This window comes from Carettochelys insculpta, chromosome 1 (genome assembly GCF_033958435.1).
Source record: "Carettochelys insculpta isolate YL-2023 chromosome 1, ASM3395843v1, whole genome shotgun sequence".
NCBI lineage: Eukaryota > Metazoa > Chordata > Testudines > Carettochelyidae > Carettochelys > Carettochelys insculpta.
This window is the reverse complement of record NC_134137.1, coordinates 41,184,219-41,199,871: the sequence shown is the minus strand read 5'-3', so window position 1 is coordinate 41,199,871 and position 15,653 is coordinate 41,184,219. Positions and strand designations below refer to the sequence as shown.

The 15,653-nt window shown below is 40.8% G+C and overlaps 1 protein-coding gene across 2 annotated transcripts in view; it reads left to right on the top strand.

Moving 5' to 3' along the window:
* Nucleotides 1–15,653, top strand: part of GUCY1A2 (guanylate cyclase 1 soluble subunit alpha 2) — a 296,861-nt gene that overhangs the window by 39,834 nt on the left and 241,374 nt on the right. For both annotated transcript variants that reach the window (XM_074981844.1, XM_074981854.1), the window contains one exon: nt 8,188–8,906. In XM_074981844.1, coding sequence (XP_074837945.1) covers nt 8,188–8,906 — 719 coding nt within the window. The remainder of the gene's footprint in view (nt 1–8,187; nt 8,907–15,653) is intronic.

The following is a 15,653-nucleotide window of genomic DNA, read 5'->3' as shown; positions in this document are numbered from 1 at the left end:
CACTTGCAGCCCACAGACCCTGTCTGTCCCCCTTCCCCCCCACCTCTTCTGCACTGGGGCACTTCCTCTTCCTCCCTCCCAGCACTTTTGGAGCGCCATGAATCCCACTGATTGACGCTCCAGCCCTGCTTCTTCCGGAGCTGGAATGCTGCAGTGCATGGGCGTGGGGGGACAGACAGGGGTCTGTGGAGGATAGATGGAAACCCAGTGGGCCATGGGCTGTTGCAGCCCAGTGAACTGAAGGAGGGGGCTATGCATGCAACCCACTCGCGGTACATGATTACCCATCACTGCCCTGAGGGATCCAAGCTTCAGTCTGAGAACCCCTGCTCCAGGAGCTGCTATAATATAAGTAATTAGTAAATTGAACAAACTGTAGCAATGGAGCTGGAGTTGGGGAATAAAAATTTCTTGGTAATTAAAAGATACACTTGAATTACAAGCCCTCCCTAGATTTCTGTAGTACTTTGTATTATTAAAAGGAAAAAAAATAGTAATTACAGGCTGTAGTATACATAGCAGGTTGTCAAAGGTCAGTATATAAAATATGATATTTTCATATATTTGACGAAATGTGAGAAGCCTTTTGGAATTTCAGTAACGTATGTTCTACTCTAAAAACTGTTACCTTTGCAGTCAGCAGAAGTCTCTCTGAATTTAGACCCATATTTGCTTATTGAAACGACAGAAATAACTTTTACTCCTATTTGTCCTGCAGAGACAACATAGCTAAAAGGGAGTGAGTTGGATTGTATTCATGTCTAAGCATTATCAACTGTTTGCAAGTTCCAGTCAGTTACAGTTGCGCAAACCTATTTAAGCAGTAGGCTTTCCCATGTGTCAATGAGAGCATACACTGAAGACCATGGAGTAGCCCTGGTGTTACAGAGAGTCCGTTTTAGCTTGCAAAAACCTCTTAGGCTGCAGCTACACTATGTTCCCCTTTTGGAAGATGACAGCATATGTGGTTGATTGGAAATGCAGATAAGGCACTGATTTACATATGTGCCTCATTTGCATAATGATGGCCACTTGCTGGTTGTGAAGTGCTGTTTTTGCAGAGGGAAAAAACCCCAAACAATGTAGAGGGAATTCATTTGAAAGGAAACCCTGCTTTCAAAAGCACACTTCTTCCTCATATTTTTCAGGAAGAAGGGTTCTTTTGAAAACAGGGTTTGTTTTCAAAGGAACCCCCTCTACACTGCATTCCCCCATGCCCCATTTTCTCCCCCAAAAAACAGCTCTTCTGCAACAGTGAGTGGCCACTATTATGCAAATGAAGCATGCAATATGTAAATCAGTACCTCATTTGCATTTCTGATGAGATGCATTTGCATCTCTTTCAAAAGAGGAATGTAGAATAACTGCAGCCTTACTGAAAATGTTGTGTGGGAAGTAAATAGCTGAATTTATTTTTAAGATGCTAGATTGTTTCCAAAACTGGTAGGCCACATCTACACTAGCAAGTTTTCAAAAAATCAGGGCCTTTTTCGAAAGAACACATGGCGTGTCCGCACACAAAATGTGCTCTTTCGATCCGAAATTGAAAGAATGTGGCTCTTCTTCCAGAAGCCCTGTTCTTCTCCTGGATTGGGAAGAGTGCCTCCTTTTGAAAGATATATATATTTTTTTTAAAAACATGTGTAGTCAGTCTGTGGGCTCTTTTTTCAAGAGAGCCGTCCTCATAGTACCAGTTTTTTTGATTGCTGGCTGTTGTTTTGAAAGATCAAGGGCTGTGTGGGTGCTCTCTGTCGAAAGAGTGGATTGATCTTTCAGTCTGCTTTTTTGTCTGTGGATGTGCTCTTTAAGAAGATCTTCTGGAAGGGATCTTCTAGAAGCTCATGTTTTGAAAGATCATTGTAGTGTAGACTTGGCTGTAGTGTGTAGGGTAGGGAAAATCTTTTTGCCTGTAGTTTGGAGTTCATTGTAAGGCAGTAAATATAAAGTTACTTTTGGAGTCACTTGTTAGAGCAGAACTACATTTTAAACAGTATGGCTACGTTTACACTAAGAGAAATCTTTGAAATGGCCATTTGCATGGCTATTTCGAAGATTACTAATGAGGTGCTGAAATGCATATTCAGGGACTCATTAGCATACCACTGGCCTCAGCTCTTCAAAGTTGCCACGTTTTGCTCCTGCACAGCTTGCCCAGATGGGGGCCTTTTTTGAAAGAAACCCGGCCAACTTTAAAATCCCCTTATTCCTATCACGTCATACGGAGCGAAACACGGCAATTTCGAAGAGCTGCAGCTGGCAGCATGCTAATGAGGTGCTGAATATGCATTTCAGCCCCTCATTAGTAATCTTTGAAATGGCGATTTCCATGGCCATTTCGAAGTTTTGTGCCAGTGTAGACATGACTTATTAGAAAAAATTATTTCTCATTATAAGTACAGTCAAAACAAATATTACGTGTAAGCACAGGTGGGTAAAACTTTTTAACCAATTTTTTTCTATTTATGTAAATGCCATTTTTAGTTTATTAAATTTGTTATCTGAGTAGTGTGTAACTCGCCACAGTTTACCAAAGCACCATGTGAAGGTATGAAATACTTTTTACTGTGTTTATATATGCAAACACTAAAAATGACCATATAAAGAGGTTGCCCAATTTCCTCCATTTGATACAGGATTTCTTTTTATACTCAAGTTATGCCAAAGTACATCACAAATTAATTAGATACAGTCATAATATCATTCAGAGGCCAATTGAATTAGTTAATAAGAACTCAGCTGTATCCTACACTGTTCAGATTTTGTTTGAGAGAATCATTGTTGGTTAAATGCTAGTTTTTTTTTTTTTCCTCATTTGTTCTTAAGTGGTGTTCTGGAATCTTCTGCCCAAACCGCCCTCAATAAAAGCATAAGAGATTGTGTTATGAAGGGGACACAAAACATTTAGGCTATGTCTACGCTAGAAACATCTGTCGACAGTAACGTCTATCGACAGAGAAATCTACTCTGTCAACAGAGAGCAGCCAGACTGCTCTGACCTCTGTTGACAGAATGGCTGACCAGAAGCTCTACAAACAGGGCTGCCCGGTGAACCAGCAGCCCTCTCTGTTGATGTAAGTGTTATTCCTCAGATTTTTGAGGGATAACACTGTCAAGACAAATGCAGAGTTCTTTCGAGACTCTGACAGAAAGTTTTATGTGCGTACATGCTCCCTAATTTATATGAACAGAAGGCCCCGTCTGTCGACACAACTCTCTAGTGTAGACACAGCCTTACTGTACCTTTGCTTCATTGAGGAAACATTTGTTACATCCAGGAGGACAGAATCTAGTCTTGTTCATGATATAAACATTACAATTTGCAGTTCTGTCTCGTCTCTGCTATTCAGTAGCTGACACTTCAGCTCTCTTAAGAGAGGTCCCTGATCGCATATGTTAATATACACCGAGGGAATTGGATGCAGATCACTGGAGCATGTACTTCTAGCTGTTGTCTCCTTGGTTCCCTCTACAGGAATAATTGGATGGGTTATAATTGCTTTGTTATGATTTGTGGCTGAATAGCGCACTTTGTTGTTTTGATCTCATCTTTCACCTTTTCATTGATTCTGAAGAGCTTATATGCTGTGATTTCTTTTGTTAGATTATAGTAGGAAAGGGGCAGAGAATAATATTGAAAATCTGCTATCTATTTATTTGAAATCATTCTCACACTCACATCTCAAATACTGTGTTCAATTTTGGACATTCCCCCTGCAAAAATATTGTAGCTGAAATGTAAAACGGATCAGAGGAAGACATTAAAAGTGAAGAAGCACAGAAAGATTATGAGAAAAGAGAGAAAAGCATTTCCCTAAGTAGTCTGGAGTTATGACATGACAGAAGTATATAAAATGAAGGGCACAGAGATAAGTCATGAATTTCAATTTGCCCTTTCTGAAGGTAGAAGAAAAAGAATGGGGAATACTTAAATTGGATGACAATGGAAAAGTAGGTATTTGTTGGTCTATCAGATAATTTGACTTTTAGGACTCTCAATATCTGTATTGCAACTCAGTTGTTGAGACAAAAAGTGAAGTAGAAACTTTTATTAAAGCAGTCTTATACTACTAATAAAAATATCCACAGATCAGCTACTATCGTCTTATTTTGGGGAATCAGATTATTGCAGTTGCATCTTCCCTAAGCTTGCTATTGCATAGTTGGCCATTAGATGATTGTCTGTCTGAAGCATCTGCCACTAGCCACTATTAAGATAGAAAGCCTTGGCAAAGCTGAGTAGTACAGAAATTGCCATACCACAGTGGAGGTAGTTTCTTCCTTTTTATACCGAAACGTATTTGACAGGCCTGGAGAAAATTTCTGTTTGAGAGAATGCAAATAACTAAGATTCTTTAAACAGGAAATGAATCAGAGGGGATGAGATAATGAGAAAAAAAAAGAACTTTGTAGAGATGGTAGGTGTATTGCAAGAGCAAGAGGCTATTCAGAGAAATAGAAAAGTGGTAAAGATAAAAGCAGTAAAAAAAATATTTCACCATACAAGGGACAGATAGTTCAGGAAGCTGTATGTCACTACATACCACTAAAGCCAAGAGCTTATTATGACTGAAAATGGGACGGTGTGTTTTTATTCAATGAGAACATCTGGAATTACAATAAAATTTGTGTGACCCAAACAAGAGCTCAAATGCGTATCTTCCACAAGCAGAAGTTGGTGCAGTAAAAGTTACTGCCTCTTCCACCTTGTTTTTCTGAGTTATAATAGTAAATTGTAATTATGTTATTGAAAAAGATATAAAACCTCATGCTTCAGGGCATAAATGAGCTAATTCATGGGAAAATTGGAAGAAACGTTTCCTATAGGTAAGATATTCCATATCTGTCTACTCCAGGTTTTTGTTTGTTTTTTTTAGTTTTAAACCCTTCTCTAAAATTCTGGTCATGGCATTGTCAGACAAAATTCTGGATTAGAAAAAACACACACGCCCACTCGTCTGGTCCCATTTGACTAGTATAGGTCTTTTTGTAAATAATTCACTGCTATGCTACTTTATTGGAGTATGTGTAACTCCACTGACTCATGCCTGAAGTGTTTAAAAAGGCAATGACATACCCTGTAGCCATATCACTCAACGTAATTTCATAAAATAACCCCCATTGGTTGGGGTTGGTACTTGCCTGGAAAAAGTTAAAGTCCTGTGTTCTGCAAAAGTATTGGTGGTGACACCCTTTCCTCTATTAAGAGGCATTATACTACTTTAGGTACTCTCATGTGGATTAGCCATAAAACCACAGTTTTGACCATTTTTAGTTATAAAATATTCTGTGATATTCATTGAAATGCTATGGCTATGGACTATGGCTATTCTGGCCAAAAATCCAGTGTGAATAATTAATGCTATCTACCTAAATGTATCCTATTTATTTTTTCTGTGTAAGCTGTTTTTCCTATTCTGTCTTGAGCTGTTGTGTAGTGTTTCTAAACTCATCATGTTGTATCCCAGATGTGGACAAAGAGATCCCTACTTATTTGTAAATTAGTTTGGATGAAGGGTGCTTTCAAAATTGCAGTCATTATTAGAATTGGGAAGAATTTTTATATGAAATTTTCTTCAGTAAAACGTGCAGATTGGGCAATAACAAAATGTTTTGCAAATGTATATTGGTTTTAGCAAAATTATTTGTGTAGGACACAAAGCTGAAATGCTTCCTTTCTAATATTTTAGAAGGGAAATATTTCATTTTTTAGCCTTCTAAAAGTTTTGTCTCTATTTCCTTCAACTGTTTTGTTTTTAAAAACCCTGAAATAAAAACACTTTCGTTTTGAGTCAAACATAACATTTTGCCTGAACCAATAATGATTTCTTTTTAGCTTTTTGATTTGCTGAAAAAGGTGAAAAACTTCAATTTTGGGTATTTAAAATAATTTTTGTTTAATTTCTAGAATTTCCAGCAAATGGAAAAAATAATAATTTTCATGGCTCTAGTTATTATAATTATAGCCCTATGCTTATTCAAGTACTGCTTTGAGATGATCAAAGTTTTATTCTGCAAACAATAAAATAGTAACTTCTGCTGTTCCCCATCATGTCTCTGGGCATAAATCTCTTGTAATTGCATGACTCTTCCAAGTTCAGAAGCCTATGAGCTATCCAAATAAATGATGTAACAGTCTTCAGAGGTCCACTGACATTTTATTGAAGGTAGCATAAGACATGTTGAATATGTGTTATAATGAGGAGCTGATTTGTACCCTTAGGAAACAAATGATTATGTCCTTCATTTCTATTGGAATAATTAGGACCAGCTGTCATCGATTTAACTGCTATATGTTACATTCAATAAAATGATGCACTGAAGAAGATATTTTGTTAGTTGGATTCATTTTCTCTCTGTTCTTATACAGCATATGCATTCTAATAATTGACATGAAAATTATCTTATCAAAGCTTGTAACTGGACATATCTGCTCTACACATACTGTAACTAGCATTTGATATAGTGATTATATGCAAATGAGGCTTAAAAGAGCATTTAGAGAAAATAGCAGAGATGTGAAAATATTTAGTCACCATCTTAAAATGGAATTTTCTTACGTTGCATTTAAGATAGTTACTAGCAAACCAAAGCAGCATTTTGATGCACATTGTCAATCTGGGATGTTTCCATTGCTACAATGTTTATTGCCAAAATGCAATGATTGATATCATCCCCTTTCAGAAATGAAACCCTGTTGAATTTCTGTGATGGGAACATGGAGAGATGTAGTACACTAGCCCCTTCACACTTTGCCATAGAGATGATTTTCCGGGTGGCATTGCACAAACTGTGTTCTCAAATTCAAGCATTTTTTTCATCATCTTATTTAGCAATCCCTAATGGTCATAGAATCATAGAACACTAGGACCGGAAGGGGCCTCGAGAGGCCATCGAGTCCAGTCCCCTGCCCCGACGGCAGGACTGACCACTATCTACACCATCCCTGATAGACATCTATCTAATCTGTTCTTAAATATCTCCAGCGAGGGAGATTCCACAACCTCCCTTGGCAACTTATTCCAGTACTTGACCACCCTGACAGTTAGGAACTTTTTCCTAATGTCCAACCTAAACTTCCCTTGCTGCAGCTTAAGTCCATTGCCTCTTGTTCTCTCCTCAGAGGCCAAGAAGAACAAGTTTTCTCCCTCCTCCTTATGACACCCTTTAAGATATCTGAAAACCGCTATCATGTCCTCCCTCAATCTTCTCTTTTCCAAGCTAAACAAGCCCAATTCTTTCAGCCTTTCTTCATAAGTCATGTTCTCCAGACCTTTTATCATTCTAGTTGCTCTTCTCTGGACCTTCTCTAATTTCTCCACAGGAAAAATATTTCAGGCTCTGAGGCTGTTACTTCATGGTTGCAGAGTAAAACACCCAGAAGAGGTATAGTTGACTGGACAGCTGTGTTCCCTGTAAGCTGTGTTTTTTTTGTGGATACTTACAGAGATTCAGATGTCGCCCAGCTGATTAGCAAAGTGCCAACAGCTAGTTTTTTGTTTCTGATTGTGGTGCGCTTTCACACATGCCCTGGTGCACATAAAATTATTCCACACATGGGTGGAAAAATCCACTCAGAGATGGAGAAGTTTATAGGGAAAAATGCTGGCCAGTTGTGGGATTTGCATTTTTCTGCAGAAGTCTGACGTTTGATTTCCAGTCCCAGTCTTTGACTCAGTGGGGCCTGAGCATTTTGCAGAGACAACGAGGTGGAAGGAGAGCTATCGTTTTGCTGTTGATCCCACTGTCCAATTCAAAGACAGTTCTGAAATGTTCTGAAGGAATTTCTGTTTAGTCATCCTCATCTCAAAGGGTGGTCAGGTAATGGTAGACTGAGATAGAAAAGCATGAGGAAAGTGTTGTCCTTTGGGCTCTAGCAGGAATGAGAAAAGGTAAAAGTGCCTGAATCACAAACAGTGGTTAATAGAGTTATGGGACTGGAAAGTGTGGAAGGAAGATGGACAGCCAAAAAAAAAAAAACGCATGGGGGGATGGCACCCAGAATGATGAGGTGTGGTGCCCACAGAGATTAAATGAAATCTGGTAGTGGCTATCCTACATGAAGAAGCCCCTTTTGAATAGGGGAGTAGTTTACTGGCTGTTGGAAGCCCCAAACAGAGTGAAAAAGAAAAATATTGCACAACAGTAACTGCACCACATTGTTGACGTATATTTACTATTGCTCTCTAGGTTTGAAGTTTGAGGAGATGCAAGAAAAGTTTGGGGAGGAATTCTTCAATATCTGCTTTGATGAGAATGAAAGGGTTCTTCGAGCTGTTGGTGGCACATTGCAGGACTTCTTCAATGGCTTTGACGCTTTGCTGGAGCACATTAGAACTTCATTTGGAAGACAGGCCACTCTGGAATCCCCTTCTTTCCTATGCAAAGAGCTCCCCGAAGGCAACCTCATGCTCCACTACTTTCACCCTCATCATATTGTTGGATTTGCAATGGTGGGAATGATAAAGGCAGCAGCAAAGAAGATCTACCATTTGGAAGTGGAAGTGGAACAAGTCACAAATGATAAACTGTACTCAGAGGGGTCAAACCCAGGTAACTGCAGCTGTCTTACTTTTCTTATCAAAGAACATGAAAATGCAAATATCACAAAAGCACTTCCATTTGGATCATCTCAGTCTCCCTCAGACCTGAGGATAAGCATCAGCACCTTCTGCAGAGCTTTTCCCTTCCACCTGATGTTTGATCCAAATATGCTGGTGCTCCAGCTTGGGGAGGGCCTCAGGAAGCAGCTCAAATGTGACACTCACAAAACGTTGAAATTCCAGGACTGCTTTGAGATAGTTTCTCCGAAGATCAGCACCACGTTTGAACGAGTTCTTCTGAGATTATCAACACCATTTGTGATTCGGACCAAACTTGAGGCTTCTGGCTCTGACAATAAAGATAAGGTAGGAGCACTAATTTGGAATAGAATGTGTGTATGGGCAGGCATCATATTTAGAGTGGAACAGGACTGTGCAAAAACTCATTTAATCCCCCTTAGTAAGTCTTCAGTGGGATGTAAGTGATGCTTTCTGGAGTGGGATGAATTCCATCCTGCACCACTTATAAACTCTGCATATGGAATTATTGTGGATAGTTAAAGTGCCATTCCAAATCTTGTGAATCACAGGGTTGTGTATTAAAGCATTGGTGGATTTTCCAGTGCTTGGCTTGACATAATGCCCATGTGTAATCATTGATTTAATTCCAATTTTAGTGTAATAGTACTGGAAACAATGACCCCATTTGATGTCCTTGTTTCTTGGGAATACTGTTTCAATGTGTTATGTGAAAGGATTTAGCTGTTGGATTCCCAATGACTATATATTTTGCATCCCAATTTGAAAACAGATGCTTCTCCATATCTCTCATGCTGCAGAGGTATGGGAAATCCATAGTAATTAACTGCTACAGTAAATGATGCCAAATACCATTTGTGCCACTCTTGACCGAGGAAGCTGTAATGCTGTCCTACCATAAAATGGAAGTTGAAGAAGAAGGTGAATACCCACTAAATTGACTGCCAATCACTCTCTCAGGGGCTTTGGTACTCTACTGAAATGAGAAGAATAAGGGTAGTTGACAGGACAGTTTCTTCCATTGATCTCCTGTGGTAGAGACCCTGCAATAATTCAACCTAAGGCACATCAGCTCTGGCTCTAGTCCTTGCTTAGCTGGAGTTGTGTAAAGTAGGCTGACTTTACCCTGGGGTGTCGACCTGCCCTTGGACAGCTTGTTCTGTAACGAAGCACAGTCTCAGCCCTCCGTGCTTTTCTGTATGGTTGCAAGAAAAGAGGTGAAGTGATACCTTTCTGGGAGCTCTTTCAAACAGGTTTTATGTCCATGTCTCCCTTCTGTTTTTGGCACTAAAGCCCCCTGACCCTTCTCTGCTAATGCAAAATGGCCTGAAAATCAGCATAAATTACAGTTTAATACACTCTACGATCTCCTTTGTAGGGCCAGAGTGGCCTGATGGGGCCTTAATATAAATGGGACCCAGGTCCAGACTCTGCAGATCCATGAATGGCCCATTGATGTGAGGTTGGAGACCTAATGGTTATGTTAACCCACATTATTGTGCCCCTTGGGGAATGATTAGGTGGGGAGGCTCTTTTCCTCTCCCTCTGAATTTGTCAAAATGCCTACAATTGAAGTAGTTTTTAAAAATAATTTTCATTTAGAGACAAAATGAATGCCAGCACACTGAACAATCCTTTATTCACCCAAGTCTGCTCACAGCTGTAACTGCAGTCAATGCACGTATTCTACACCTGGATGGTTTCTCATATTAGTAATTTGTTTAGTGAGGGCAGTAGCTTGCGTTGGTACATTTTAACATTTACATAATAAGGATATAGAAAGACAAGAAGGAGGGTCAGTTTTTTTTATTACAACAGCTTCTTTTGGTGAGAGAGACAAGCTTTATAGCTACAAAGGGCTCTTTTTCTGGTCTCAGGTATTCACAATGTCACATACAAAGCTGAAAGGCTTGTTTAATATAACTAACACATATTCTGAGGGACCATTCAAGGTGAAGTGGCTGGTTAGCAACCTTGCCGTCGTAGGACAAAAAGAGTTAGGCAATGTTTTCCCCCTAATCTTTTCCATCCATGTGAAGAATAAATTATTATACGCACTGAGGCAGTGTGCGCCACCAGTAGAAACAATACCTAGTTGCAGGAGCTCTGCTAATTAGCTGGTCAGCATTTGAACCTCTCCTGAGCCTGGTGCACAAGTCACAGGTTACAGGAAACTCTGGTATTAGGCTTGATTTGCACTAAACAGTTAGGTCAACATAAGCTGCCTTACGTCAGCCTATGAGGTCATGCCTGTACTAACTAACTTACACGGTTACAGCTGTACCGATGCAGCTGTCAGATCACTTGTGTAGCTGCTTTGGTATGACAGGAGAGAGCTCTCACTGACCTATAAACCCATCTCAACAAGTAGCAATATCTGTGTTGATAGAAGTTCTCCTGCTGACCAAGTGCTTATACTGGCAAAACTGTGTTACTCAGGGTATGTGTTTTTTCAGACCCCAGAGGTAAGTTTTGCTGGCATAAGTGGTAGCATAGACTTGGCCTCATTGTCCGCACTACAGCCTTACTCCTTGCAATGTTGTTGGTGTAAGAAGGCACTTACACAATGCACCTCCATGAGAGGTGTAGGGCTTGTTGGTGGAATTTGGGCAATATAGTGTCTGTGTATATCGGTTGTTGGCCGTTCACTAGAGCTTCTGCAGGGTCTGTACTCCAAGCTGGCCTGCCCTCCAGGCTCCTGGCTTGGGCTGCCCTCAGCACCCATGCTTCCTGCAGTTTCCCAGGCTCCTGGGTCCCCACTCTCCACTAGGAAGAGAGCAGTCGTCTGGACACAGAGCACAGATCTCCCTGTCTGAAGTGAGAGGCCCTGGGTGGCTTTGCCAGCACTCCTAGCTGGGAGATGGAGGGCAAGAAGCCTAAGAGGTAGCTGGGCTCCTGGCAGGAAGCTGTGCTGAGGGCTCTCATCCCAGCATACTGTCCCTCTTTTCTTCAGTCAGTGGAAAGGCTCCTGGTGAGGACATGCACACTGACAGGAGGGTAAGATGGACATCAGTCTCTGCAGTAATTGCTGCCATTGCTGTAAATTGACCTATTGTAGGTTAACTTAAGATGGTAGTGGACCCAAGTTCCTAGTGGGCTACAGATAGTTGTAATAAGCCATAAATTCAGGGTCTTTATCGAGGCCATTATTTTTAGTGTCTAATGAAGTTAAGAATATCAGTTCCCAGACTCCTCTTGTGAAAGTGCTGTGTGGGTTCCCTTTGAGGATGAGGAATGATTGGTTACAAAGTGATCAGTTTATGCAAAGTGTTCACTCATGGGCTATATGGCATTTTTCTTCCTACCATTGTTCTGTGCCTGTTCATTCAGGAGCATAGCAGTTGTCTCATTTCACCCACACAGTTGTTTTGGGGGCATTTAATGTTGTGAGTGTGGTGCATCATATGATATAGGCATAGGTAGGACCTATGAATCTTGAGGTGTTTTGTGGGGACGTTGTGGGTAGCACTGTAGGAGTATTAATGAGCCACTTGTGCTGGAATTGTCCCTTAGAACAGGGGTGTGCAAACTGGAGGGTGTGAAATTCTCAGAGGGGTGTGCAGCAATCTCCTCCCCCACCCCACTGGGGCCTTCCTGCAGCATCTCTCAGCAATGCACAGGGCAGGTGACCGCACTGCCTGCCTCCCTGGTTGCTGCTGGCAGAGAGCCTACTTCGTTTCCAGTTTCCCCTCTCCCTGCAGGGGGCCTTCCTTTTTCCTCCTGCAGCTTCTGTCTGTTCATCTGCCCTGTACAGCTGCCTGCCTCCCTGCCCCACAGTCTCTGGGCAGCCCCTTGTTTCAGTTTCCTAAGTGAGTCCAGGGTTTTTCTTTTTCTTTTTTTTTTTTTAAGTGCAATTATATTAGTCTTTTGTTTTGTTCCCTTTAAAGAGCTGTCCAGGTGAGCTGGAAAAGGAGGCTGGGTGGGCTCTTTAAACAGCAGGGAGATTTCTCCCCCCTCAACTGGAGCATGGGTTGGGCTCTTGAAAAACAGCAAGATAAAGAACTACGTGGGCACTTCTGGAGGTGAGAGGGCTCTTTAAATAGAGTGAATTGGTTTGGATTTGGATTGTATTAGGCAGATTGGGGGGCCCTGGCTAATTGCAGGGACAAAAGGTCAGGCCCCCACATAAAAAGTTTGATCACCCATAGCTCAGAATGAATATCTGTTAAACTTTCTCAAGCCTGAGGCAGAGCTCTGTAACTTGAAAGATTTAACACTTTTTCACCAGCACAAGTTGCCCCACTAAAACATGCTGTCTCCTCCACCACTTTGTCTATCTTTTTGAACCACATGGCTACAACACTGGAAACCTAATAATGGTATTAGGAGCTTTATATTAGATGAGATGTTTGCAACTGCACATTTACAGCGTTATTTGCTATTTTAGTATGTAAGAAATAAAGAAAAGGTTTAAAGATTTCCAGCTACACCTGTTTTTATCTCAGGGCTTTTCTGAATTAAGTTTTAGAGTAAAGATACATTTCATTTCAACAAGGATGTTTCATGATTTCTTTGTGAGGCTTTGCCCAGATTTATTAATCTGATTACACATGTTCTATTCCTTTTGAAAATCGGGACTGTTCCTCACATATGTCTTACATGGTTTGTCTTCTTGAGGACAAGCATTATCAAACTTGAACCTTGTATAAATGGAGGTGTCCTGGTGAGGCACCCTTAGGGATTTGTCTGTCTTTTGACTTGAGTTGCCAGTTATGGTAGGATGTATTCTTGGAGGTTTCATCTATAATTAAAAATGAATCTTTAATTCCTGGAGAGTCAGGAAGGTTGGCAAACCTACTGTTGACCCATCATCCCTCCTTAGTCTTCTCTTCTGAAAGAACAGGGTTGGTTTAATCTTCCCTCAGAGGTCGTGTTTTTTAGACCTGTAAGCAGGACTGGAAGGGAGAGGCACATCGGTGCAGCATGGGCTGGGACGGGGTGAGGCAATGGCAGGGTGGAGGGTGGGGCAGAGCAGTACCAAGTGACTGGTGCCCCATCCCGGAATCCCCCGCACCAGTCGCCACTATCAATATTCAGTATATTTTGTAGTGCAGTAAAAAGACAAACAGTATACATGGTAAGGCAAGGTGAAGTTTAAATTGAAGCTTTTCTGAGTTCATATAACACTCTTTGTAAACATGATTTATGGTTAAGGAGAGGTTATCTTCCTCACAGTGGATTGTTGTTGAGGATGGAAGTGAAAACCTCTTGGATTCTTTCTAGCTATTGTGAACATTTGTAACATAACTAGCTTCAAACATATAGAGGTGTTATTATGATTTCAGACATCCTGGCTATAACGTCCTTGTGTCTGTATTGTAGTGTACAGTAAGAGTGCGAATGAGTACTTAATATAAAAGAAAATGCTCATAGTTTTGCATCACTACTGAGGTCTGTTCAGCGCCAGAATCAAACGTGCTGTAAGACGGGTTTGCCAGTCCTGAAATCACTTCTGTAACTCTTTTCTGGACTCTTTGCAATTTGTGATTATCTTTCTTTAAAGCATGGACGTATTACTGAAGTGCTGCTTCCAGCTCATTTCCCATAAACTATTGGTGGTGGTAAGTGGGGAGAATACCAGTATTTCTTCCAGTTATAACATGAAGCCATTGAAAAGATAACAAAGCACTTGGGCAATTGTTTGTTTTGTGGACTTGGATACTTGCCATTCAGAGTGCACAGGAATCACATCTCTTCAGCAACTCTCTGATTCAGAATATTGCTTTTGAGACTTCTGAGTTAGTGACTACCTCTTTGCTTTTCAGACTTATTGGCTGTGGCCGCACTTGGCCAAAACTTCCAAATGGCCATGCAAATGCCATTTTGAAGATTACCAATGAGGTATTGAATTGAATATTCAGCACCTCATTAGCATTAGGACGTTTCCGGCTGTGGCACTTTGAAAGCACCACTTTTGAACGTGCACGGCTCGGTGCGGCTACACGGGGGTGCTTTTCAAAAGGACATCACGCATTTCAAAATCCTCTTATTCCCCTCAGCCAGAAGCGTCCTGATGCTAATTTCGAAGTTTTGGCCAAGTGTGGCCACAGCCAGTAAGTTAGAAAGACAGGAGGGAAACCCAAATGAGTCTGTGCCAGGTTTTGAGCTTCTCAACTCACACGTTAGATCAGTAACAGAGAGGTAGTTCTGTTAGTCTGTATCCTAACAAAACAAACCAGCAGTCATGTAGCACTTTAAAACCGAACAAAATAATTTATTAGGTGATGAGCTTTCATGGGGCAGACCTACTTCTTCAGATCTGGAGATAGTGCTGTCCTGGAATTGTTGCTGACCATGAATAGGCATGATGATTATATAACACAGAGATACAAGCAAAAAAATGGAAATAAAAACTGACAAATCAGATACATAGGATGGAAAGGTAGGAAGGGTGGGCAGAAGGAGAGAGAAAATTACTAACTGTAAGAGTCTTTTGAGTTCATATTCAAGCAGGAAAAGGAGTCACTTAAAAGCTTTTGTGAGACACAAAGGACCTTTCAGCTTATTTTGGAGAGACTTATCTTAATTCCAATTCATACATTAGGTTTCTTCCGCTATTTTTATTTTTTCGGCATGCAGTTGAAAAAGACAGAATAGAAAACAGTCTTCTGCATTTCCTGCTGCTAGCACTTTGTTTAGATGAGAACAAGCTGTTTGCTATTGTCATTTTTCACTGAGCACTCAAAAAATGAATAGAAAATATACAAGTAAGTGACCTGATCCCTGCCCTGGAGAACTGACAGTCTGAGGCCTTAGTTCGGCAAAGGCTTATGTGTGTGCATATCGTTTACAAGTTGGCTGTAGAGCCATTGAAATCAGTTGGACTTCCTATGGTACAAAAGTGAAACTACACATATACTTCTGCAGGATCGGGGTCTAGAACTGGACAACAGATGACAAAGACTACGTCTACACTAGGAGCATCTGTCTGCAGAAGTTACTGTCGGAAGAGATTTTCCAACAAAACTTTTTGTCAGATTGCATCCACACAAAAAAGTGGGTTGATCTTTTGATCCACTCTGTAGACAAAAGGGCTCCTGGAGTGTTTACGCAGCTTTTTGTTGATAGTTTCTA